The 24859-nt window shown below is 41.6% G+C and overlaps 1 protein-coding gene across 1 annotated transcript in view; it reads left to right on the forward strand.

The window, feature by feature from the left end:
- FMNL2 (formin like 2) overlaps positions 1-24859 on the forward strand; it is a 319987-nt gene that overhangs the window by 237415 nt on the left and 57713 nt on the right. The window contains 3 exon segments of the mRNA XM_032355571.1: positions 9175-9283; positions 14080-14156; positions 15860-15953. Of these exon segments, the coding sequence (XP_032211462.1) occupies positions 9175-9283; positions 14080-14156; positions 15860-15953 (280 nt within the window).

The following is a 24859-nucleotide window of genomic DNA, read 5'->3' on the forward strand; positions in this document are numbered from 1 at the left end:
GTCACAATACAGTACGTCATTAGTTTTTTTTTTTTTAATTTATTTATTTGACAGAGAGATCACAAGTAGGCAGAGAGACAGGCAGAGAGAGAGAGAGGAGGAAGCAGGCTCTCCACCGAGCAGAGAGCCCAATGCGGGGCTCGATCCCAGGACCCTGGGATCATGACCCGAGCCAAAGGCTTTAACTCACTGAGCCACCCAGGCACCCCACGTCATTAGTTTTTGATATAGTGTTCCATGATTCATTGTTTACATATAACACCCAGCGCTCCATGCAATATGTGCTATCCTTAATACCCATCACTGGGCCAACCCTTCTCCGCCACCAACAAAAAAACCCTCAGTTTGTTTCTCGGAGTCCACAGTCTCATAGTTTGTCTTCCCCCTCCAATTTTGCCCCCCTCATTTTTCTCTTCCTTCTCCTAATGCCATTCCTTATGTTCCACAAGTAAGTGAAACCATATAATTGACTTTCTCTGCTTGATTTATTTCACTGAGCATAATCTTCTCCATTCCCATCCACGTTGATGCGAAAGTTGGTATTCATCCTTTCTTATGGCTGAGTAATATTCCGTTGTGTGTATGGACCACATCTTCTTTATCCATTCATCTGTTAAAAGGCATCTTAGCTCTTTCCACAGTTTGACTATTAAGGACATTGCTGCTATGAACACTGGGATGCATATAGCCCTTCTTTTCACTACATCTGTATCTTTGGGGTAAATACCCAGTAATGCAATTACCGGGTCATAGGGTAGCTCTATTTTTAATTTTTTGAGGAACCTCTACACTGTTTTCCAAAGTGGCTGGACCAACTTGCATTCCCATCAATGATATAAGACGGTTCCCCTTTCTCCACATCCTCTCCAACATTTGTTGTTTCTTGCCTTGTTAATTTTTGCCTTTCTAACTGGTGTAAGGTGGTATCTCAATGTAGTTTTGGTTTGAATTTCCCAGATGGCTAATGATGATGAATATTTTTTCATGTGTTTGTTAGCCATTTGTATGTCTTCATTGGAGAAGTGTCTGTTCATGTTTTCTGCCCATTTTTTGACTTGATTATCTGTTTTTGGGTGTTGAGATTGAGAAATTTTGGATATCAGCCCTTTGGATATCATAGTGGAGTTCCTTATATGTTTTGGGTAATAATGGTTTGCAAATATTTTCTCCTATTTTATAAGTTACCTTTTTACTCTGTTTTATGTCTGTGCAGAAGCTTTTTAGTTTGATGTAATTTACCTTGTCTATTATATTCTTAACCATGAGGAACTAGTTCAAAATTACTATAGCTTCCTTTTTAAACCCCCTTAAAATGAGTAGTGTTTAAAGGACAGCACAACATGACTCTAGCCAGAACCCTAACAAGCATTACATGTATTTCAGGCTACCAACATGTGCCTGGCAAGAAAAATTCCTGTGTATCTAATCTGTAATTAGGAAGATTCCAAAACAGCTGCTTCCCTGTTTTTTTTAGTTTAGTTTTTTTTTTTCCCCCCTCTGACCTTACCATTCCTTTTTTTCTGGAGGCAAAGATTTGGGTTTGACTTGCTTTGTCATTTCTTAGTAGAATAAGTCGATGAGTTGGAGCTCACTCATCAGTCATTCCAAAGGGCTTTTAAAACACACACCTTCTTGGGCAACTAGGTGGCTCAGTCAGTTAAGCCACTGCCTTTGGCTCAGGTAACCAGGGTCCTGGGATTGAGTTATACATCTGGGTCCCTGCTCAGCCGTGAGCTTGCTTCTCCCTTTCTTCCCCGTTCTTGCTCTCTGTTACTATCTCTCTCTCTCTCTCTCAAATAAATAAAATCTTAACATAACAAAGCACACACCTTCTTTCCCTGTGGCACCTGCTGCCAGTGCTGTGTGGGTTGAGCCTCTCACCACCTGCTTCTCAGCAAATTCATTGCTGTGCATGAAGCAGGTGGCTCAGATGACAGGTGTCACTGTGGTACTAAACAGGGCATGTTTGTATAGGTTTCTTGAAAGATATCTGTAGGAATTGCTTAGTTTTGTCTGCCTGTTACACTAGCTTCCACTTATTACTTCATGTGCAAGTAACTACTGGTACACTCAGTCTTAGAATCATTTCTATTTGGTTTTGATCTCAAGTCAGTTTTATAATCTTTTTCCATGTTCACAGAATTTTGTGAATTCTGATTGGCAGCTCCTCCAAGAGAGTGTCTCATCTTTGAATGCTAGAGTAACATTTTCGTTTTAATTCACTGCTTGACAGGAGAGCAGACAGGTCTCCAAGTTGATGAAGAGGGTCTGGGAAATTTGGTGGTGTTCATTTCCCTACAAGGTTTAGGTCAAAATGACCTCTCAAAAGATGGGATTTCCTTAAAATTCTTGAGACCTCCAAAAAGTTCCTAAATATGCATCTCCCATTTCCCCCCCGCTCCAGATGTCAGGTTTTCCAAAAATTGGACTCAGGGCTGTTATCTGACTCTGGGAAACCATGTTTCGTGTCCAGACATCCAGAGCCCCAAAGCTCTGTGTGCCCGAGGGGAGAGGAAAAGCTCTCAGGATAGCCAGCATTGAGGTCTTTTCTCCAGTGGTCCAGTGGCATTAGTTCACAATCCCTCCACCGAATAGTTTATTCCCTTGGTTTTCCTCTCTGGAATCCGAGGAAGTTCTTTCCAAACCCCTGTATCTCCAGGAAGCTGCCCCAAGTCACCAGAGAGACCTAATTGTTCGGGGACCTCATAAGACCTGCTCCCATTCACTTAAAGGAACAGTGATACATAGCATGACTTCACTGAGCCAAAAATGATCTCTAAGTGCCTGATAGAGGGAGGTCAGTGGAAACGAGGGAGTAAGGACTCTTTGAAAGCTGTCCTCCATAAGAACAATGTGGAAACGGGCAGAATATGCCAGAATCAACTTTTTCAGAATTCTAGAAATTAGCTAGCTTTGCAGCACTCTGGAGAGCATTTATTTAGGAAAAACGAGTGAATCTTGGTAAGAACAGCTGGCTTTGTGGCATGTCATTGCCCTGTTCTCCTCCCTCCTCCCTCTCTAGGTCCGCAGAAGCCTTGAAAACCAGGAGCTCTGTAATCGCTGGGAAAGCCATCAGCCTGGCAGCCAGCAGAGGGGCAGAATGGAAATGAAGTTCTTTCCAAGCCTCTTTTCCTCCTCTTCCTAGATTAAGCTAAGAGGTACTGTGAGGGTTGAGAACTAGTGAAGAAGCCAGCTTGAAGCCTCTGTTAAGTGCACATACAACATTAGCTGTTGACAGAATCTGCGATCGCTCAAAACCCATTAGATGGGACAAAAGTGTGGCTCCTCTGCCTCGGTCATCCGTAGGAGACCAGGAGAAATGAGGGCTGCCTCTCTCCGGGGCCTCTTAAATAGACCACGGTGAGCCAGAGTGACAGCCTTCAATCTGGCTCTGCTCACATAGTCTCTGTTTTATGTGAAGTTTCATAATAGCTTCAGGAAGGAAATCTTGTAGCAATGGGTTTCACAGTGTCTGATTCTGTCATGGTTCAGGTGCCAAGTTTATTATATTACCAGGGAAGCACCCATACCTCCTGCTGAGTCACCCACGTAATCCCTTGTAAAGCCCAGGTCTTTGTGGAAAGTCTTTTCAAACAGCTAAACTGGGATGATCAGTGCTTGTGAAAAGCAGACAACAGTGTAGCCTGAAGGCTATGTCATGGAACCGGATCCAGGCTGCTTTCTACACCCTTTATTTCAACTACAGTATATTGAACCTTATTTACGTGTGTCAACGTGATTGTGCAACAGCACCTGTGCACTGAGTTGCGATGACTGGCTTTGAGCTGTTTGAGTTTTTAATTGGTCACCAATTATTGTTGTGATTTTCCAGCACCTTAAGGGAATCGTGTAACTCATACATTCGGTGGAGTTTTGTGGCACTGATCACTTACCTTCATACTTTGTCCATGGGACCTGTTAATTACTATTCAGCCTCCTTCTTGAGGTCCAGGTGGACATTTGCAGCACCAGGGACTAAGGCTGTTTTTTTTCTTTTTTCTTTTTTTAAAGTCCAGTTTTTCTGATAACACTTGATTGTTTTGTTCCATGTTTTGCAGAATTTTGCCTCATCGCAGAAATTCTACACGTTACTTTATGAGGGTAGAGCAGGGCCAGCTTTCCACCTAAGAGGCCTTTGGGAAACATTGCACAGGACGATTGAAGTGGATAAGGCATTATGATCACACCCTTAGTTAGCTCTCCCATCTTTAGGGGAATCTAAACCTAGATCGTCCACAAGCATTTATTTATTTATTTATTTGTTTATTGGTTTTATTTGTTTATTTGACAGAGAGAGAGATCACAAGTAGGCAGAGAGGCAGGCAGAGAGAGGGGGAAGCAGGCTCCCTGCTAAGCAGAGAGCCCAATGCAGGGCTCGATCCCAGGACTCTGAGATCATGACCTGAGCCAAAGGCAGAGGCTTTAACCCATTGAGCCACCCAGGTGCCCCCACAAGCATTTATTTTTATGCAGCTTTTTCCCCTTTATTTGCAAAGTAACACACATCCACTGTAGAAGACTAAAAATACAGAAAAATGATGAATCCAGGGATCACAGGAGATGGGTATATTTTGACTCTGCATTGGTAATAGTTCATGTTCAATTATCTTCAGTGTCATTTTGCCTTTATGAGACTCACCCCTCAATTTGTCCATCCCTTTTAGTTTGACTTCTTGAATCAGAGCCCTATTTAAAAATGACTTTTTTATGCCTAAAGACCATTTCCAGGAATAGGTCTGTATTAACTAAGTCAAATCTGGCTTGGTTGAGGAAATGTTCACTCTATAGGGATTTTAAGTTCGATACTTTGCAGAAAAAAATATCCTCCTTTAAGCTGTAACTGTCCTCACTACCATGTCATGCTGCACAGGTGTGTGTCCTGCTGAGTTTATTTTGTACGTGATCATGTGTGTGAAGCAGAAGACAGGGCTGGGGTTGAGTGTGGGCAAAGCACATTTCATATAGGGGCTATTGATACATTTATCTTTTCCTTCCTAAACTAAGTGGTGATCCCTCAAAGGCAGAAGCAATGTCTTTCATTGTCTTTCGTTTTTCCTTAGCACTTAGTAGGGTTTAGCATAAACAGGAGATGCTTAATAAAGCTAACTTTGGAGCTTACACACGAGTTTTAGTTTGATCTCCTAGGGCTGGTAGAGAACATCAGAGGCAAGTACTTTTATTTTTAAGTTTTTATTTTATTTAAATTCCAGTTAACACCATGTAGTATTAATTTCAGGTGCACCATACAGCGATTCAACCCTTCCATACATCACCCAGGGCTCATCACAACACAAGTGGCCCCCTTAATCGAAGCCAGCGCTCTTAGATTGCTCACCTTGTCCAGGTGTCCTTGTTGGGGTTAAAGTGCATCCGGGAAATTGTTAGTCTTAACTCTGTTGGTATTTTAGGGTCAATTTAAGGGGATCTATTCAAACCAGCTACACACGGACACGTGTTTTAGGTAATCTAATACAAGAGAGCTGAATTTAAAACTATCGAGAAAGAAAAAAAAAGGTGATAAATTACTCAGTTGATAATTAAAGCAAATAAACCAAATATCTAATTAAACAGATTGTCAAATTCCGCAATATGTGCTTGATGAAGAGTAGATGAAAGTACATGCTAACCCATGGCACAGTCCCTAAAATCAAGCCGAAGAGGTTTAATGTGATCCTAAATTAAGTTATCAGCAAATACTTGTGTTTGCCGAGGTAAAGAGTTGTGACCTCTACCAGGGTATATTTACTTAATGAGAGAAAATTCTTTTAGAATAAGAATTCCAAATATAGAACAAAATTTCCCATTAAAGTAAAAACAAACAAACAAACAAACTTTTCTGATAAGTGACACAGGATGAAGATATAAAAAGAATACTGCTTGCCTGGGTGGCTTAGTCGGTTAATCGGTTAAGCGTCTTACTCTCGTTTTCAGATCAGGTCATGATCTCAAGGTGGTGAGATGGAGCCCTGAGTAGGGTTCTGTACTCACTGGGGAGTCTGCTTGTCCTACTCCCTCTGTCTCTGCCCCTTCCCCACCACCTCACACGCACTCAAAATGAATAATATCTGTAAAAAAAAAAAACCCCAAAAAACAAAAAACCACCAAACTGCTTACCAAGTAAGTGCATTGACCACTGTGTCCTGAAAAAGATGCCCAGATGCACATGGAGTATTAACCCTGCCTGGTGATAATGGCTGGGAGTGGGGAAATGACACCTGTGTAGACCCAGTGCTGTCAGAATGACGGATATGAATATTTGACAAAGAACTTGCCGGCACAGATGGCTTCTAGGCAGTAGCTTTCTCACTTGATAACCTGACAGATTGTCCATGAGTTGCAACTTGAAAAACAGACTGCCCTGAATTCTAGTGAGGACACTTGGATCTTGTCTCTTACTTTTTACCTGCTATGTGGCTGTAATTTCTTTGGGCGTCCATTTGCTGTCCATGTCAGGAAAGATGCGTGTAAATGATACCACACATCTCTTCTGGCTTTCAGAGCTCATTTTTTGTTATTGGTTGTAGTCGTGTTTTTTAAAATATATCTTAATGCTATGATTTTAAATACAACAAGTCCAAATGCTACCTTTAATTATCCATTTTTGTTTAAACGGAAAATGGGAGGAAAAACAAAATTTAGATTAAATGCCATACACTTAGAAAAAAAGTTTATCTCCATTTTGTAAGCATAGAAGATCAATACATAAATTATATATTGTTTTAGACCTATATTTTAATCTCCTTAAATACTGATAAGTATTCATGTGCTGTTTTATATTATATACATCTTAAATGTTGATCCAAAATGTGTATTTGAGATTACCTACCTGCTACAGTAAGTAGAAATCTTTTGTGTTACTAAGTTATTAGAATGTTGTAATTAGTCCATTTTTGCTAGTTTCTACAAATAATGCAAGCAATGACAGAAATATTTCTGCCTTTTAGAGTCTTATTTATGATGCTGCAGCAGAAGTACACGATTAATACGTGAAAGGAAGTAACCTGCTATGTTACTTTACGTCTCTGGGGAAACACCATTAACGTGTATGTTTGGTCTGTTTGGCAGAATCATTCAAATGTATGTGGAAGTGATGCAGAAACCTGCGACTGTGTAGAACTGACCTATCCCTCTTCCTTCCAGAGTTCCTTGCTTTGGTCAAATCTTCTGCAGTCATTGCTGCATAGAAATGTAACTTAGCAATGAGGACAGTTGAGTCCTTGGAAAATCACCTTTCTTCTTTTTTGAACTTAATCATAGACAGCTCTTGGTCTGGTAGCCACTGCTTTCTAGTAAAAATGCTCTCTCCCTCTCCACCCCCATCAGCTATTATATACTTAACAAGTGATGGCATTAAAGAAATGCGAAACAGGTTAGAATAAATTAAGGGGCAGGGAAAGAATTTCTGATATACACTGAGAAGACCACAAACATTTGGGTCGGGCTGGCTGTGTGATTGTGGTTTGAGAGGCACCAACCTCTGAGAGACCTCCATGAGGTGTGTGAGCAGACATGCTGAGGCTCGGGCTGTGGAGAAGTGACATGTTTCAGAGTTGTATTTTAGACGCTGAAATTCTGCTTACGACCCCTGAAATTCTGAACTCATTTCCTTAACTTTGTCTTTGCATTCAGAGCTGAGTTAGGCCAACTTCCATTGCTGCAGTTTTATTTCCAAGTGTGAATAAAGCAGGAAGTTCTTTAATAAAGCATTCTTCTTCTTCTTTCTTCTCCTCTGTTTTATTTGTTTTAATAAATGATTTTTATTATAGAAATAAGATTTTGTAATTTTAGGAAAATTAGAAATTACATGTGAACAAAAAGAAAAAACTACGATCACATCACCTGAGATTACTGTTTATTGAATTTCTGTCCTATTTTCTCATAGCTGTTTTCCCTTAATAATTGTGTCTCTGCATATTCATATAAAACGGACGTCATGATGCACTTCATTTGGTAGAAAAAGCATTCTCCTTGAGACTAGCATAAGCAAACTGAATTTTATACATTCAGGTATATGGAGGCAAGTGACACGTTGAAGTACTTTTTACAAATGTATTTAGCTCATTCATAGGCTTATGTGAAAAAATCATCTTCTGTTTGATAGTTTTTGAATAGAAAATGAATGAAAAGCCTGCTCAGCAGAACAGTTTCAGATAAAACTCTCAATTCAGTTTTCGACTCTTTGCCTGTACTTGTGGGGCTTTTGAAAGTGGTTAACATTAATTGGAACTTCCTTTAAATTATTTAACTAGTTCAAGAAGAAGGAAGGCCTGTGAATTACTTTGTAGATCATTTCTGTCATTCATGCTCTCAGAGAGTAGTTGACAATTTTTCAAATGGGCTTTTACTTCAGGCTTGGAGTTGCAGAGAAAACTGGTTGGAGGCACCCGCCTCAAGCTCACTTGGAAGCTCTTGGTGGTGTTAGCTTGTCTCCTAGCACCATGTTGACCTTGCCACTCCCTCACTATGTGCAGGCTCTGAGAAATCTCCAAACGGGAGAACTAAGGCTTAGCCATGTGGGATCTCTGGAATGAGGCTTAACATCGAAACCTCCTCACTCTGTGAAATACCAACGTATTTCCACCCCAGTTTCACCTTCCACACCAGGCTTTCGGTGAGGGGTCAGGCTGAGGAGGCATTTGCTCACTGTTAAGGCCTAATATCACAGGCTCATATCAAATTTGTTCATTAAACTTGCCAAGGCTCCAACTCCTAACGGGGACTCCCGAGAGCAGTAATGGGAAGGTGCGGTTAGACTGGGGTCAGATGATTCGTGGTCTACAAATAAACGAAGCTTCACCCCTTCACTTGTTTGTAAATGCAGTCTGCAAGCCTGTTGTTTCCCATCACCTCTGCAGATCTAGCTTGGCTTCCTGATTAGGAGCCTAGGGGTGTTGATGAAGCTCAGGTACAGTTGATATGTTATATGTTGTGAATGAAATTGAGTGCCATTGTCCATAGTAACTGCCTTGACGAGATGATGACCGGTACACAGAACCATGTAGGTCTTGTAGTCTACGGAAATAGCTTCCTGGGGGTTGGATGGTGGTGATTTCCACCTGTAGTCCTCATGTGGGTGCAGGTAAAGATAGAGAACAGTTTCCATTTTTTAAGTGCTTGTGCCTATGCTGAAAAGGTAATCTATAGTTTTATAGAAGTTTCCTTTTTTCTTTGTAGATATAATACTTTGCCAAGCAGAAGAACCCTGAAGAATTCAAGATTAGTGAGTAAGAAAGATGACGTACATGTCTGTATCATGTGTTTACGTGCCATCATGAATTACCAGGTATGTTTGTGTTCTGAGTCTTTAAAAATCCAAATTCGTCAAAATCAGATCTTGTCCTCTTTGGTTTCTCAGTATTGTTTCTATCTGAAGTAAATATCAGGATTTAATGTGATTCTACTAAAAAAGGAAGGGTCTGGATCATTTTAATGCTCAAGACTTAACTCAGTGCCTGTGTATTTTATTTTATTTTATTATTATTATTTTTTAAGATTTTATTTATTTATTTGACAGAAATCACAAGTAGATGGAGAGGCAGGCAGAGAGAGAGAGAGGGAAGCAGGCTCCCTGCTGAGCAGAGAGCCCGACGCGGGACTCGATCCCAGGACCCCGAGATCATGACCTGAGCTGAAGGCAACGGCTTAACCCACTGAGCCACCCAGGCGCCCAGTGCCTGTGTATTTTAATTAGCATTTATATTTTGTGGTATATTTAGAGGGAAGATGTTTTCCTCCTTCAATCATAAACTTGTTTAGATTATTGGGTAAATGTTTGTGACCATTAAAGACCGAGTAAGCTGCTGGTTGTAGGCAATACTGGAACAACTTTAGAAAATTAGGATTGAATAGACTCTCACACGGGTCAGTGGTTCTCTCAAAGAGTTATATGATAAAAAGGTGAGAAGCTGTAATTACTGTATGTTGGACTTAGTGGTTCTTTTTTTTATATTTTTAACAATTTTATTAAGAGAGAGAGCTCGGGTGCACAAGCAGAGAGGGTGGGCAGAGGGAGAGGGAGAAGCAGACTCCTTGCTGTGGGCAAGGCGCCTGACTCGGGGCTCAATCCCATGACCCCAAGGTTATGACCTAAGCTGAAGGCAGACACTTAACTGACTGAGCCATCCAGGTGCCCCTGGACCTACTGGTTCTTAATCTTTATAAGAAGCACCTGGAGGATTCTTCTTCAAAGGGCAGATTCCTCTAGGTGTCTTTGATACAAGTGATCCCCTTCATAATGGGGACAGAAGACAGCTTAATGTGTGGGTTGTATTAACTCGAACAACAAGTCAAAGTTGGAGCCTGGAGTATCAAGGGTGAACTGACAGGGTCCAAGTTAGATAAGGGGAGCCAGGGTACGAATTGGAAAAACCTAATTCAAATATAAAATAGGATTTGGTGTCTATGAATATGGATGCTGAAGCTGGGTCCAAGCAGAAGTGGAAAATAAATGCATAGGTAGTGAGGGTCAGTATTAGAATTCAAACCCAACATAAAAGTGCTGAATTGAATTTGAGAATGTGAATGCACATTTTATTTTTTCTCTCAATCAGTATTTTTTGAGCATTGCCAGAAAGACCCTGTTCTAGGTAAAGGGAATACGGCATTAAAGAAATAAACAAATGCCCCAGGGAACTTACTTTCTAATGAGGGGAGACAGCTGATAAATAATTTGAGAAAACATACAGGGTTCCAGATAATAATGATGATGAAATGAAACAAAGGCTAATACTTATCAAAAACAACAAACAACAAAAACAAAAACAAAAAAAAGTCACAAAAAACCCAAAGAACAAAACACAGAGAGTGTTTCCTAATAGGACCAGTACTTTTAAGCCTATTAACTTAATTTAAAGCTCTTAACAGTCCTATGAGGTTGGTAAGGTTACTCTCCCCATTTTACTGATGAGGAAACTGAGACCGGGAGAAGTTAGGTAATTTGCCCAGGATCATGTAGTCAGGAAGGGGTAGAGTCAGATTTAAATCCAAGAAGGACCAGCTCCAGAGAATTGTTACCAATACTATAGAAAAGCTACCCAAGAAGTAGGAATAGGAATTGATGATCATGTGTGTTCAATTTTAAATAGGCCAGCCCAGGGCAGTGTCATGGAGAATTAGCAATTTGTCATAGTAGCAGTTTTAATGAGGGAACAAGGTAAGAGGTTTTAGGGAAAGAAGATTCTGAGTAGAAAAAGGGGTGAGTGCAAAGGCCGTGGGGCAGAAATAAGTCTGCTGTGTTCGGAGTGTGGAAAGGACGCCAGGCTGGCTGGATCGGCCTAAGAAGGAGAGCAGTAGGAGATGAATCCGAAGTTGACACGGGGTCCTGACTGTGTGTGGCTTTAACAACCAGTGAAAGGATTTTGGCTTTATTGTGACTGGAAAGCTATCGAACAGTTTGGAGGAGAAACATGACATGATCTGACCCTTGATTTTAACATGACCATTCTAGCTTTTGTGTTTAGGATTGACCTTGGGGGGCAAAGGCAAAAGGAGGTAGACCTTTTAGGAGGCTGCTGCATTGATTTAGGTGGATGTTGATGGTGGTATGGGGCCAGGATAGTAGGGGTAGAGATGAGGAGAGGTGACCAGATTCTGGTTTTGTTTTGACAGTAAAGGCAATGACATTGGCTACGTGGTGAGAAGTGGAGGGTGGCCCCAAGGTATTTGTCTTGGGCCCCTGTCAGATGGAGTTGCTGTCTACTAAGACAGGGAAGGCTACACAATGGGCAGATTTTGGAGACAATATAAAGAGTGAAATTTTAGGGGTGTTACTTTCAAAATGTCTGTAGTCATCGAAACAGAGTTTTTAAGTCAGTGGTGAGATATGCCTGTCTGGAATTCAGAACAGAGGTCTAGGAGACGTACATTTGGGAATTAATAGTAGTATATAAAGCCAGGGGAGTGCTTGAGAGCAGCAGGGGTCGCTAGACAAGCAAAGAGGTCCAAAATAGGAACACTGGGCACTCTGTTGAAATGTCAGAGAGCTGAGGAAAAACTAGCTAGAGAGACTGAGAAGTAGCCAGGGAGGGAGGCAGGCACCAAGCACAGGAAGTGTTTCAAGGAGAAGAGCATGGTCAGCTGGGACAGTGCCGCTGCTAAGTCCTGTAAGATGACAAGTGAGAGTTGGTCGTGGGCTTACAGAGTGTGGGTCATTGGCGGTCCTGGCATGAACAGTTTCAGTGGAGAGAGATGGGATGAAATGCGTGATTAAAGGGATTGCAAGAGACAGTAGGAGGAGGAGAGTCTAGGCCGTGAGTGCTTGGAGTTTTGCTATAGAGGTTAGCGGAGATACAGGGCAGTAGCTGGACACAGGTTGAAGGTCAAGAGAGATTTTGCCATTGTGGCTACTGTTTCATTCGGGTGCATTTGCATCATGTTTTTATGCTAATGAATCAGAGAGGGAGAAGTAACAATGAGGCATGGGAGAATTGCTGGAGTATAGGAAATGTTCTGGGTCTGGTGAGAGGAAACGGAATCAAGTAGAGAGAATGGCCTTGGATTACAGCCCAGGAAAGTTTTTCAGGAAGAGGTGAGTGAGGATGAAAACTCTGGAAACCATGGGTGGATTTATGAAGGGGTGCGAGCTTTTAGGAATTTTTTTTTTTTTTTCTATTTGCTTATATTTTCTCAGTATAATTAGGAAAAAGGTCATGAACTGTGAGGTTGGAGGAGAAGGAATAATTCCTCAAGTCAGCGGAATCAAAAGTGATTCTGGAACTTGTTACTTCATTGAACTTACACATCTCAGAACAAGGCAGGTCTTCCTGGGCTCTGGTCCCGAGTGCCATATTTCCCAGGGAGGCTACTAGAAACAATGGTTGTCAACCCGGGCTACACAGGAAAGTCAGCTTAAAAATTCAGATGCCACAGGGAAATACAAATCAAAACCACAACGAGATACCACCTCACACCAGTCAGAATGGCTAAAATTAACAAGTCAGGAAATGACATGCTGGCGAGGATGTGGAGAAAGGGGAACCCTCCTACATGGTTGAAGGGAATGCAAGCTGGTGCAACCACTCTGGAAAACAGCATGGAGGTTCCTCAGAAAGTTGAAAATAGAGCTACCCTACAATCCAGCAATTGCACTAGTGGGTATTTACCCTAAAGATACAAATGTAGTGATCCAAAAGGGCACGTACACCTGAATGTTTATAGCAGCAATGTCCACAATACCCAAACTATGGAAAGAACCTAGATGTCCATCAACAGATGAATGGATAAAGAAGATGTGGTGTATATATATACAACGGAATACTATGCAGCCATCAAAAGAAATGAAATCTTGCCATTTGCAATGACATGAACTAGAGGGTATTATGCTTAGCGAAATAAGTCAATTGGAGAAAGACAACTATCATATGATCTCCCTGATATGAGGAAGTCGAGAAGCAACATGGAGGGTTTGGGGGGTTGGAAAAGAATAAATGAAATAAGATGGGATCGGGAGGGAGACAAACCATAAGAGACTCTTAATCTCACAAAACAAACTGAGGGTTGCCAGGGGAGGGGGTAGGCAGAGGGTAGTGGGGTTATGGACATTGAGGAGGTTATGTGCTATGGTGAGTGCTGTGAAGTGTGTAAACCTGGTGATTCACAGACCTGTACCCCTGAGGCTAATAATACATTATATGTTAATTTTTAAAAAGTTTAAAAAAAAGATTTAAAAAAATTAAAAATAAAATTCAGTTGCCAGGGTCTCATCCTTGAGATTGGCAGTGAGTTGACCTGGGGTGTATCCTGGAAAATCAGTGTTGTGTTTTGTTTAGTCTTCCACATGATTTTGATAAGCGGCCAGATTGAGAATCACTGGACTAGAGCCTTTGCACTATTTTAATAAAGACAAATGCATAGTTCCATCATAAAGAGCAAGAATCTGATTCCTTGATAGTATCATGATTGCTAGAATTTTTCATAGAGAAATATGTTCAGGCACTAGAGACATAAATGGATTTATGACGGTATAAATTATATTAGGTAGAATCTTCGTTTTTTTTTTTGTTTGTTTGTTTGTTTTTTAATGAACATGGATAGTCCCCTAAGTTGACTCCTAATGCTTTGGTTTTTTTTTTTCCCCCCCAGTATGGTTTCAACATGGTCATGTCTCATCCACATGCTGTCAATGAGATCGCACTGAGCTTGAACAACAAGAATCCAAGGTAAGCTTACTTTGTCATTTTTCAAGTGTAAATAAATCTAACTAGAGGAAGAATAGAGCCAGTCAACACTTAGTCAACTTAGAGTTGGGACACTTCCAAGTGCACCTCTTTGAATTAAGGTTGCCAGCGGACTCCTTGGCTATGTAGAATTTTCTTCTCAGCTGAGTTACAGTTTTACATGTGGTGGAGTTGAGCAGCTGGCGACAACCTCCTCACTGTTCTCTTCCAGCTTCCACTTCTTTCGAGGCCTGGTTCTTGGCATCCTCGCAAATTTTACCAAATTGAGTAGAGAGCATGAGTTTGCCAGGTGGTTAGAACTGGGGCCAGGAAAGTCTTCAATCAGACTCAGCGATACCACTGGCTGCTGAAAGCTAACTACAGCTATAACTAATATCCCTTGTCTGCGCTTCACTCGCAAACCTTCACATACGTCGTTATGACCAAATAACAAAAGAAACACAAAACAAAAATTGCTGTGTATGTTGATTGCTTGTTCTGTTCACTTGACTCTAAAGGCCATTGCCGTATTCTTCCCATCACAGATCATCTCTAGAAGCCGGTCTTAATCAGTTTATTTTAGTTATTGTAATGGGTTTTCCATTCTGGTGAGGGATTCTGCATTTCACACATGTTACTCCCTTTCCCCAGATACATCTGTATAGACCATGCATCTGAAAACTTCTTAATGCAACTAAAAAATCTGATCACGAATGAGATCCTTTCTGATGTGGAATGAAATGAAAAATTTATAAATTTTGAATATTATTTCAAACTTCCTCTGATGATAGTTTTTGCAACTTGGTGATCACTTTCTTCACTTACTAAAAAGTCTGGGAAGTCATGCTTCTTTGTCCCTGCCTTCCACTACAGGGAAGTTGTTACTCATTTTTCTTAGGATAATTGACATTGTGAATTATCAGGCTGGTCTTCATATAGAGGTTGGCCATAGTTTTTTTTTTTTAGGGAAAAAAAAAATACTGAAGCGATCTTATTATGAAAAAACAATGCTGTTCTTGAGGTCATATTGAAAACTTAGACTATATTGCTAAGGGTTTCCTTATAAAAATATTTCAGATAAGGTTTTATTTTCTTTTTTCAAGTCAGAAAATATTCTTGTATTAACAATGCTATAATCCAGCCCCTCTCAGATCTCCTGCATATGAAGAAGTGGTGACAGAGACTTGCTGTGTCATAGGGGAACTTTATGGTACCATCTACAAATTGCAGATTTGAAATGGAGGACGTTAATTTCAGTAGATTTTGAACTTTTGGGGCAAATGTTATTTCTCTGACTTTAAAGCCAGGAAAAATATTTAGCCAGTGGGTCCTTTTCCTGAACATTCCCAAGTTCCCAGGTGTCTAGCTTATCAATAAAACTTTTTCATACATATTGTACTGAGTCACCCACTGGTAGAAATGAAAGACTAATCTTCCCAGAATTGATTTTCATTAGTGAGTTATTTATAATTTTGAGAGTGGGAAACTTTCCTTCTAAATTTGCTACCTCAGATAAATCGCACACATAGATGTTAGTAGAGGTTTAAAAATGTACTTTCATATAAATATACCTTAGTAAAAGTTTAAAAAACATATATGAATTAATATTTTACTATCACAGCCATCTCTGAAAGAGGGAGCAGCTGACTCATTGTGTTACTTTCACTGATTTTTTTTTTTTTGCTTGTTTCTTCTTGCTTCGACAGAACAAAAGCCCTTGTCTTAGAACTGTTGGCAGCTGTTTGTCTTGTCAGAGGCGGGCATGAAATCATTTTATCAGCATTTGACAACTTTAAGGAGGTAGGATCCTTTGTAGTTCGCTCAAACAAACCTCTCTGGAAGTCTTTGAACAGAATGATTTACCTTTTCTGTGTGTGTTTTATTATTGGGAAATAACTGACTTCAGTTTCAGGTGTACAACGTAAGGACTTGCTATTTGCATGTCTTGTGAAATGGTCACCACAATAAGCCTAATTAATATCTGTAGTTGACCTTTTTATATCTTCTGAGGCCTCAAGGGTGTAACAGTTGATTTTCTAAGACGTCACTGTGGGAGAAGTAATGAACTTAGTCTAAATATCTTAAAGGGATGCTTTAAGCTTCCTTGGGTGTCTCGTTTCCAAGAAAAGTTAAAAACTATTTGCAGGATCCATTTTCCTTTGGAGAACGTGGAATTGCCAGTTTGAAAATGGTTTGCAAACATGTTTTGTTAAATGTCTGAGGTTTTCATTATGGTGATACTTGATTACCCTCCGTGTACATTTTAGGAACTCTTTGATCATAGTTATTTCCCCCAAATCTTTTGTATTATCATTGCTCTGCTGGACGCCACACACACACACACAACAAAAACCCTCTCAGTTAAATACAGACACTGATTTCAGCAGTTGGTAGTCTTAACGAGGCAATCCTGTCCTAGACAAACAGTAAACCAGTGGACATGTGTGGTTGAAAATGAAAACTGAAATGACTACAAAGAAAGAATGACATGCAGATTATATGATACCAAGGATGGTGGCCCAAAGTATCAAGACATCATGATTGGAATAACCCCTTATATCCCTGAGTGGTAGCGTGCAGGGTCACGTGGCCATGAAGAGCGCCTGTTTGCTCCCCTACCATGGGCCTAACATTTAAGGCTCCTTTGCGGTGGGGTGTTATAAAAGTCAATAAAGGCACTTGGATCTCAGGCTTTCGTAGGGCCGTCAGCCAAGTTGTGCTTTCTCCTGGCGACCCTGTTAGGTTTCAGAAGCTTCTGGATTCGAATACAGATCTCAGAGGGTCTTCCAGACTTTCTCTCATCTTTCTTGGGAGCCTCTGGAGTAAGAACCCAGCTAGTATTTGTCAACAACCTCCTGTACGATGGGCACCATGCCAAGTACACCCATGAAATCGTGAGAATATGTGAGACAAGTATTCATGTTTACATGTTCTGGAAGAATAAACTGAAATTCCAGATACCTGGTTGGCCCATGGCCCATAGCCAGAGAAGTGGCAGAGCGAGGACCAGAATTTGGTGCTCTTGATCGCCAACTCCCGTTTTAGGTGGCATTTGGGCTCAGCTGTGCGTAAACCTCTTGGGGAAATACCGAATTAGATAGGACCTCAGAGCCATTTCCCCCATCCTACACCTTTCATTGGACTTACTGCACCAGTGGCCGAGGTACTAGCGAGTGACCCATGATTGCACATGTGGACTAGAAAGCTCCAAAGAGGTCATCAGGCAGGAGGACCCTTTCCTTTGTATTGTTTCCCTCCTTTCAGTCACTGCTTTAAGATTCTGATATGCATTTTGTTAATGCCAGCCATGGACAGAATCAAATATTGCCTTTTTACCCATTCAGCCTCAGGGATAGTGAAAAAATATCCAGGTTCCAAGAGTATGAGGAATAATGGTGTATCTTTAAACTCATACTTTGTCTTAAAAAAAAAACCCACAGAGGCTTTAGAGAGAAGAAATGTATGAATGCTTGTCTGTGGATATTTTGCATAAAGCATATTAGTACATAAAATTCACATTTACAAATAAGATGTGTTTGGGTGTATGGATGGGTGTATAGGAAAGTGAAACAGCTCACAAAGCTACTCTAACTCCCAAATCTTTATCATTTGATCATATTATCACATGTCTAATTCCTTCCACATTGGAAACACTTACTCTACCTTATCGTGACCCTTGTTATAACATAAGCAATATCACAACAAGCATCTGATGATATTGCGGGTCAGATTATGTCCTCAAATGATAATTGTGTGCAATCAATCAGGAATTATTAAAACCAGTAATTCATAAGATGGATGTTAATCTTATGTCCTTTTAGGTAAAATCTAATGTCTTTCTTATGCATGATCATACTTGCAGAACTGAGTTTCAGTGACCTGGTATCAGAATTGTATACAGTTTATCTGTTGAGGACATAGTGGGTGCTTAGTTGGAAAAAAGTAATCTTACGAAATCTAATGGCTAAGTAGCAGTGCAAACTAAATTAATTTTGACTTTGAATTTTTAAACCTTAACTAACAAATCTGCCTTACTTCTGTTACTTCATTACTTATGAGTGATGAGGTTTAAGATCTGATTCTCCTTGGACGGGCACTGGTGTCTTAGAGAAACAATGCCACGCGGGAGAAGGGACAAGAGAGGGTTCTGTGTGTGCTCCTGGCGTGCATTGACCTCGAGGTGCGGAATCCGTGTAAACAGACCAAGCAAAGGGATTACTCTAATAGCTGTGTGAACGAGGAGAGGGCAGGAGCATGCCCCCGAGAAACTTGATTGATTCTTACAGATAGGTCAAAAGAGCATCAACCCATTTATCTGTTCAATTTTAGCGTGAAAAGGAATTACTTTATGTTGATCCTTTTTTTAAAAAATGCCATTGTCATCCCAGAGTGTCTTAAATTTCTTCTTCTCTTTTCCCCCATTTTATGAGAAGCAACTTTTTTTCTTATACATCATAGTGAAGAGTGTGTTCTTTAATCATTTAAGGAAAAATGTCAGTGAAATCTTCTGGGTTTAGGGAGATTTGGGAGCCAGCTGCTGCTGATAAGGAAAAGTTATACTTAGGATCTCAGATGCTTGTGCAGATAGGGTTTGGGTGAGAGTGATATGTTTTGGGCCATTCATGGCAGAGAGAAGACCATACCACATACCAGGATTCCAGCAAGTATGGCCAACAGACACTTGCCTTCTAGAAGATTGTAAAGCTTCTTATCCCTTTTAGTAAGTTGGGATTCCATTTGTCTCCTTAAGAAAGATGGTGGGAGCATCCTAATTTTCGCTGAGGGGACTACTGATGGAGAGTGGTTGTGGGGTTCGACATTAGACAGCAGTATCTTGTCTTACAAATAAAGTAATAGGCATTAGTCAGACTCTTTGGGCTTTGATCGTTGTGAAAGCACGGCCATGAACACTGTTGCAATGTGGCACCAGATGCTAAAGGGAGGCTTAAAGACCCTGCATCTTAAGGATGTAGCAGGTTGTTTTCCTCCTCTGTTTCTTCTTCTTCCCCTTCTTCTTTTTTATTTTTTAATTTTAAAAAAAATTTTTAGAAGATTTTATTTATTTATTTGACAGAAAGATCAAAAGTTGGCAGAGAGGCAGGCAGAGAAAAGCAGGCAGACAAAGCGGGGGAAGCAGGTGGTGCTCGATCCCAGGACCCTGAGATCATGACCTGAGCCAAAGGCAGAGGCTCAACCCACTGAGTCACCCAGGCGCCCCTTCTTCTTCTTTTTTAAAGATTTTATTTTTATTTATTTGACAGAGAGAGACAGTGAGAAAGGGAATACAAGCCAGAGGAGTGGGAGAGGGGGAAGCACGTTTCCCTCTGAGCAGTGAGCCGGATGCGGGGCAATGCGGGGCTCCATCCCAGGACCCTGGCATCATGACCTGAGCCAAAGGCAGAGCCACCCAGGCGCCCCTCCCCCTCTGCTTCTAGAGCCAGCAAATCCCTTCTGTCCTACTTGACTACCACTAATTAATTCAAATGTAAATTACAGGAAGGTGTCTCTTCACTTTTGATAGACTGTTATGTATGATTCCTTAAATTTATCATTATTCAGTTAGTATTCAAAATCTTAAGTTTGGTTTTCTGTGTTTTTGCCACAAATTTTGTCACATATCCTCATAATAACTGGAGTACATACCTTAGGAAAATAGGGAGCGCTTCCAGTTTAATGATATCTGAGGACAGGAAGAATATTAACCCAAGGCTTTGCTTTAGGTGGGTGTTGAGGTTGGGACTAAGCCTGGTGTCCCTGAGGAAGCACATATGTCACATTAATATATTTGGTGATAGGGCACCTGGATGGCTCAGTTGGTTAAGTGACTACCTTCGGCTCAGGTCATGATCCCAGCGTCCTGGGATCGAGTCCCACATCAGGCTCCCAGCTCCATGGGGAGTCTGCTTCTCCCTCTGACCTCCCCTCTCATACTCTCTCACTCTGTCTCTCTTTCTCTCAAATAAATAAATAATCTTTATATATATATATATATACACATACATATGATGATAAATGAGTTCTTAAACCAGGTGTGGTTTGTGACATGCCTGAAAATTTGAGTGTGGTGAGTAAAGACCAAACCATTTAGTCAACCATGATGCTCCTTGAATTTTTTTCTCTTAAAGAAATTTTTTTCCCCCTTAAATAAAGGGAATTAACACATCTGCTTTTGGTGTTGAAACCTCTCCTCATAAAAATTTATGATCCTGAATTGAGGATCAGGGTGACAACAAGGAGTCATCTGTTTTTTGCTTATTGGCGAATTTTGCTATGTGGAGGGATGTATTACCATTTTGCCTAAATCAATACTTTCTTAGTTATATAGCAATATATGTTTTTGAACATTTGGCCTCCCCAACAGGAAAAAATACATTTGGAAGCAAAGGTCGTTCTCTTGGTGTTTGCAGTAGTTCAGGTTTTGTCTGTGAGAAGCAGAAAGCAACTCTAACATACAGAAGAAAGGGTTCATTGGAAAGATGTTGAGAAATGCATAGGGTTGACAAGGAGCCTAGAGAAACAGGCCTGGAAAATGAGCAGGCTTTCCTCAAATGTGGCTAGAATCTCAGGCTGTGTCCCCTTGAAGCTTAGCCACCATAAATACGACTTGAGGTTCTGATCGTGCTTTTTCTTCTCTCCCAAATGACATGGACCATAGCTAGCCATCAGCTGGGTCATCAGAGTAGGCTTACGGGTTAAGGACATGAACCAGCCCCCACTAATTTAGAGTTAAAGACACGATTTAATCTACTTTCCCTTAAGAACCTGGAGGTCTTCCACCTAGACCTTGCTCTCTTCAACTTTTCCCAGTCTTCCTCCTGTTTTTCTCTTCTGTTCTTTGGTATATCTGACAATATTCAATCCTTTGGTATAACTGCATTTAAGAAAGTGTCTGCAAGAGGGTGGTGGGGTTATCGATGTTGGGGAAGTTATGTGCTATGGTGAGTGCTGTGAAGTATGTAAACCTGGCAATTTATAGACCTGTACCCCTGGGGCTAATAATACATTATATGTTAATTTTAAAAAATAAATGAATAAATTAAAAAAAAGAATGTGTCTGCAAGAGTCTGGCAAAGAAATGCTCCCATTTGAAATGAGAGGGGAAGAGGCTGAGGCCTGTCGGCTCTGGGTGGAATGGCCTGCTCTGATAGTTGTGATCAAACTCTCCGAGGGCTTTGAGCTCTCCGCTCCCTGAGGCTGCTGGGCGGTGCACCTGGAATTCATCAGGATTCCAGAATGATTATAACTGTCTTCTCATCTGCTTCCAAAATGACAGCATCTGGCCTTAACAAATAAGCCTCAGGCCCGAGTTTGGTTCTTCAAGGCCCGCCTCCTTCCCAGGGCCGCCCTTCCAGTGTGGAGCGGCGGGGCCTCGTGGAATGAGTCACTCAAGGCCACCAGCACTCCTGTATGCAGCGCTCTTGGCAGTAGTCATTAGTTTTTTTTGCCGTTTTCTAGAAGGCTTCCTCAGAAAGCTGATGTGGTTTAGCTACCGGGCACCCGAAAGCACTCGTGCTACACATTATTAAGTTGATTTAAGAAAGCCTGTCAAGTTTTATTTACAGTGGGCCAAATTGGGCAGGAAGGAGAGCAGACATTTTGGTGTGCTTCCAGCGTCCTTGGAGTTTAATCCCATCTAATCTAACCTCTCAGACGTTTGAGGGTGTAGGATTATAAGTCCAGCACAAGACCCTCCAGATGACTCCTTCATTGCTAAAAATTTTCAACATGGAGGGAAGGGTACTTTTTTTTTTTGGTCTCTCCCTGAACTATAAGCAATGTATTTTCTCAGATCTCAGACTGTGGTAGCTACAGTTTGACCGCGTGTGTGTATTTCACGGTGTGAGGCCAGAATTACACTAATCTGATTGCCTGAACCTCCTTTCTGGCCAGACTGTCTTGTCAGTGATCAAGAAACAGAGTCCCCACAATTATTATTATTATTATTTTTGGACTATTTATTAATGGTTGTAGTTACTGCTTGTGCACAGTAAATGACCCCAGACATAGTCTACTGTGCTCATGGGTTCTGTGGATCAGGAGGTCAGGACGGGCATGGCAGGGATGACCGTCCCTACTCCCTCACACCCGGGGCCACCTCAGCGAAGATCCCAGCGACTAGGGGCAGGTGTTCATTTGGAGGCTTCTCTTCACTCAAATATCTAGCTCTGGGCTATGATGACTTAAGGGCTGAGCACAGTGGAGCCTACCAACCGGGATACCTCCATGTAGAAGTTCACATGACTGGCGCTGGTCATGGGGTGAGGAGAGCTGGCTTCTAAGAGGGAGGGTCTAGGACGGAGCATCCGGAGATCAGGGATTTAAAGTGACAGACGTCACATTCTATCTCCTGAACTAGTGTCAGAGGTCATCAGTGTCATTTCTGCTGCATGCTGTTGGTTATAAGCGAGTCACCAAGACCAACACAGATGCCCAGGGGTATCAAAGACTTCACTTCTCCATGGTGGACTGTGAGGGTGATATCACGGGAGAACGTGTCGGGTGGGAGATACTGCTGTGCTCATTTCTGGAAAATAAAATTCACCTCCACAACTTTTTGAGAATTACCAGTATATCTCTGGTGGTTCCTCTTCTGTTTTCTCTCTTGTCTTCTCTCAACCCAGTACTTCGGTTTGCCTCAGGACTGAAAGCTTTGTAAACTTCTTCACTGGTGTTAGAAAGGATGGCTGCCACTTTTGGGGCGCCTGGGTGGCTCAGTGGGTTAAGCCGCTGCCTTCGGCTCAGGTCATGATCTCAGGGTCCTGGGATCGAGCCCCGCATCAGGCTCTCTGCTCGGTAGGGAGCCTGCTTCCCCCTCTCTGCCTGCCTCTCTGCCTACTTGTGATCTCTCTGTCAAATAAATAAATAAATAAATCTTTAAAAAGAAAGAAAGAAAGAAAGGATGGCAGCCACTTCTTTCAAACCAGTTTGGCAAACGGTATTTTGGGAGCCTTTCTAGAAGAGAAAGGAGCCATTTATGTAAGATTTCTGAGCCGCTGGTAATGAACAAGTTATTTCATTATCATCTCTGTCTTCATCATCTTGTAAGGAACTGAAGGCTGGTCTCCTGTTGGTCATTAGGGGGTGAGTCATGCTAACTTACCGGAAAATTTTTCATGAATATTTGAGTGCCCCTTTGTGTCAGAAATATTGATAAACACTGGCAATAAGAAAGTGAGCAAGATATAGGCCTTACCCTTAAGAAGGAGCATCCGGAATCTGGTTAAGGAAACAAATATTTAGGCAGTTAAGCTATTAGGCTTTATGAAGTTAAATGTCAGATGCTTTATAAGAGGAGTAACCGCTAACCAAGAGGAGGTAGAAGCAGGCACATGGGGAGGCTTCCTATAGGAAGGGGTGCCTGAGCTGAATTTAGGATGAGTAAGAGTTTCCCAGGTATAAAAGCTTCTTATTAGTGCTGTAATAAATTGTCCTAAACTTGCGGTTTATTACATATTATCCTACCGTTCTGTTGGTAGCATGTGTAAAACAGTCTGTAGAGGCATTCTCTCAAGGAATCCATTTCCTTGTCCTTTCAGTTTCTAGAAGCTGCATACCGTTTTTGGTTCCTTGGCTCTTCTGACTCTGAGCCTTTGGCCTCCTTCCTCTAGTGACCATTGTGATTCTGTGAGGTCCACCTGGATAATCCAGGATAATCGTCCCATCTCAAGATCCTTATCTTAATCATACCTGCAGAGTCCCTTTCACTTGGAAGGTAACTAGTCCCCAGTGCTGAGGATTAGGACAGGGACATTTTTGTGGAGGCGGTTCTTTGACTCCCCACACCAGGTAAAGGTGGTCCTTTATACAAAGAAGGTGGCATCCTAGTAAAGCTTCAAGGGCCCTAGTTACTGTAGTTTACTGTACCCTCCATTCTTTTTTTTTTTTTTTAAAGTAAGGTTTTTTTATTTGTTTAAAGATTTTATTTATTTATTTGACAGAGAGAGATCACAAGCAGGCAGAGAGGCAGGCAGAGAGAGAGGGAGTAGGAGGCTCCCTGTTGAGTAGAGAGCCCGATGCAGGACTCGATCCCAGGACCCTGAGATCATGACCTGAGTCAAAGGCAGAGGCTTAACCCGCTGAGCCACCCAGGCGCCCCTGTACTCTCATTCTAAAGGGGAGGCGGGTGTGGGAAGAGACACAGGGAGGAGAGGAAGGGAGGGACCGATGAGGAAAGACTTCATGTCTTATTCCAGAGCCTTCATATTCCAGAGTCTGCCTGAAGAAGCAAGAGGCAGCGGCAGGAAATGTGTTCTCCAAACTCCTCCAAGCACTCGGTGCTTGGATCAACTCTCTCCGTACGGGAATGGCAGTTACATTTTGCTACAAGAGTCTCTTGGCAGTGAGCTTAGCATGAGGTCACTTGGAGGAGGGTGTGGCTACGGTTTGAGATTTGTTTCAGAGATTTTTGCCATTCATGCTTCTCATTCCTTGGGCCTCTTCTTCCAGTGACAGTCATCTGCTCCTTCATCTAATAATATCGCCGGGACTTTGCTGGGGGCCTGAAGGAACTAAAAAAAAAAAAAAAAAATGTACAAGAGGATAGTGGTTCCTGGGGACACTGGAGATGATGGTGGTGTGGGGGAGCATCTGCAGAGATGCTCTGCTCTTCAGCCAGACTCTAATTACACCCGCCCGGCTTTCCACAGGCTGCCTGCAATTCACACATGAGGCAGCCTCATCCTCTGCTTCGTTCATAGCAGCCACCT

Source organism: Mustela erminea, chromosome 8 (genome assembly GCF_009829155.1).
Source record: "Mustela erminea isolate mMusErm1 chromosome 8, mMusErm1.Pri, whole genome shotgun sequence".
Classification (NCBI taxonomy): domain Eukaryota; kingdom Metazoa; phylum Chordata; class Mammalia; order Carnivora; family Mustelidae; genus Mustela; species Mustela erminea.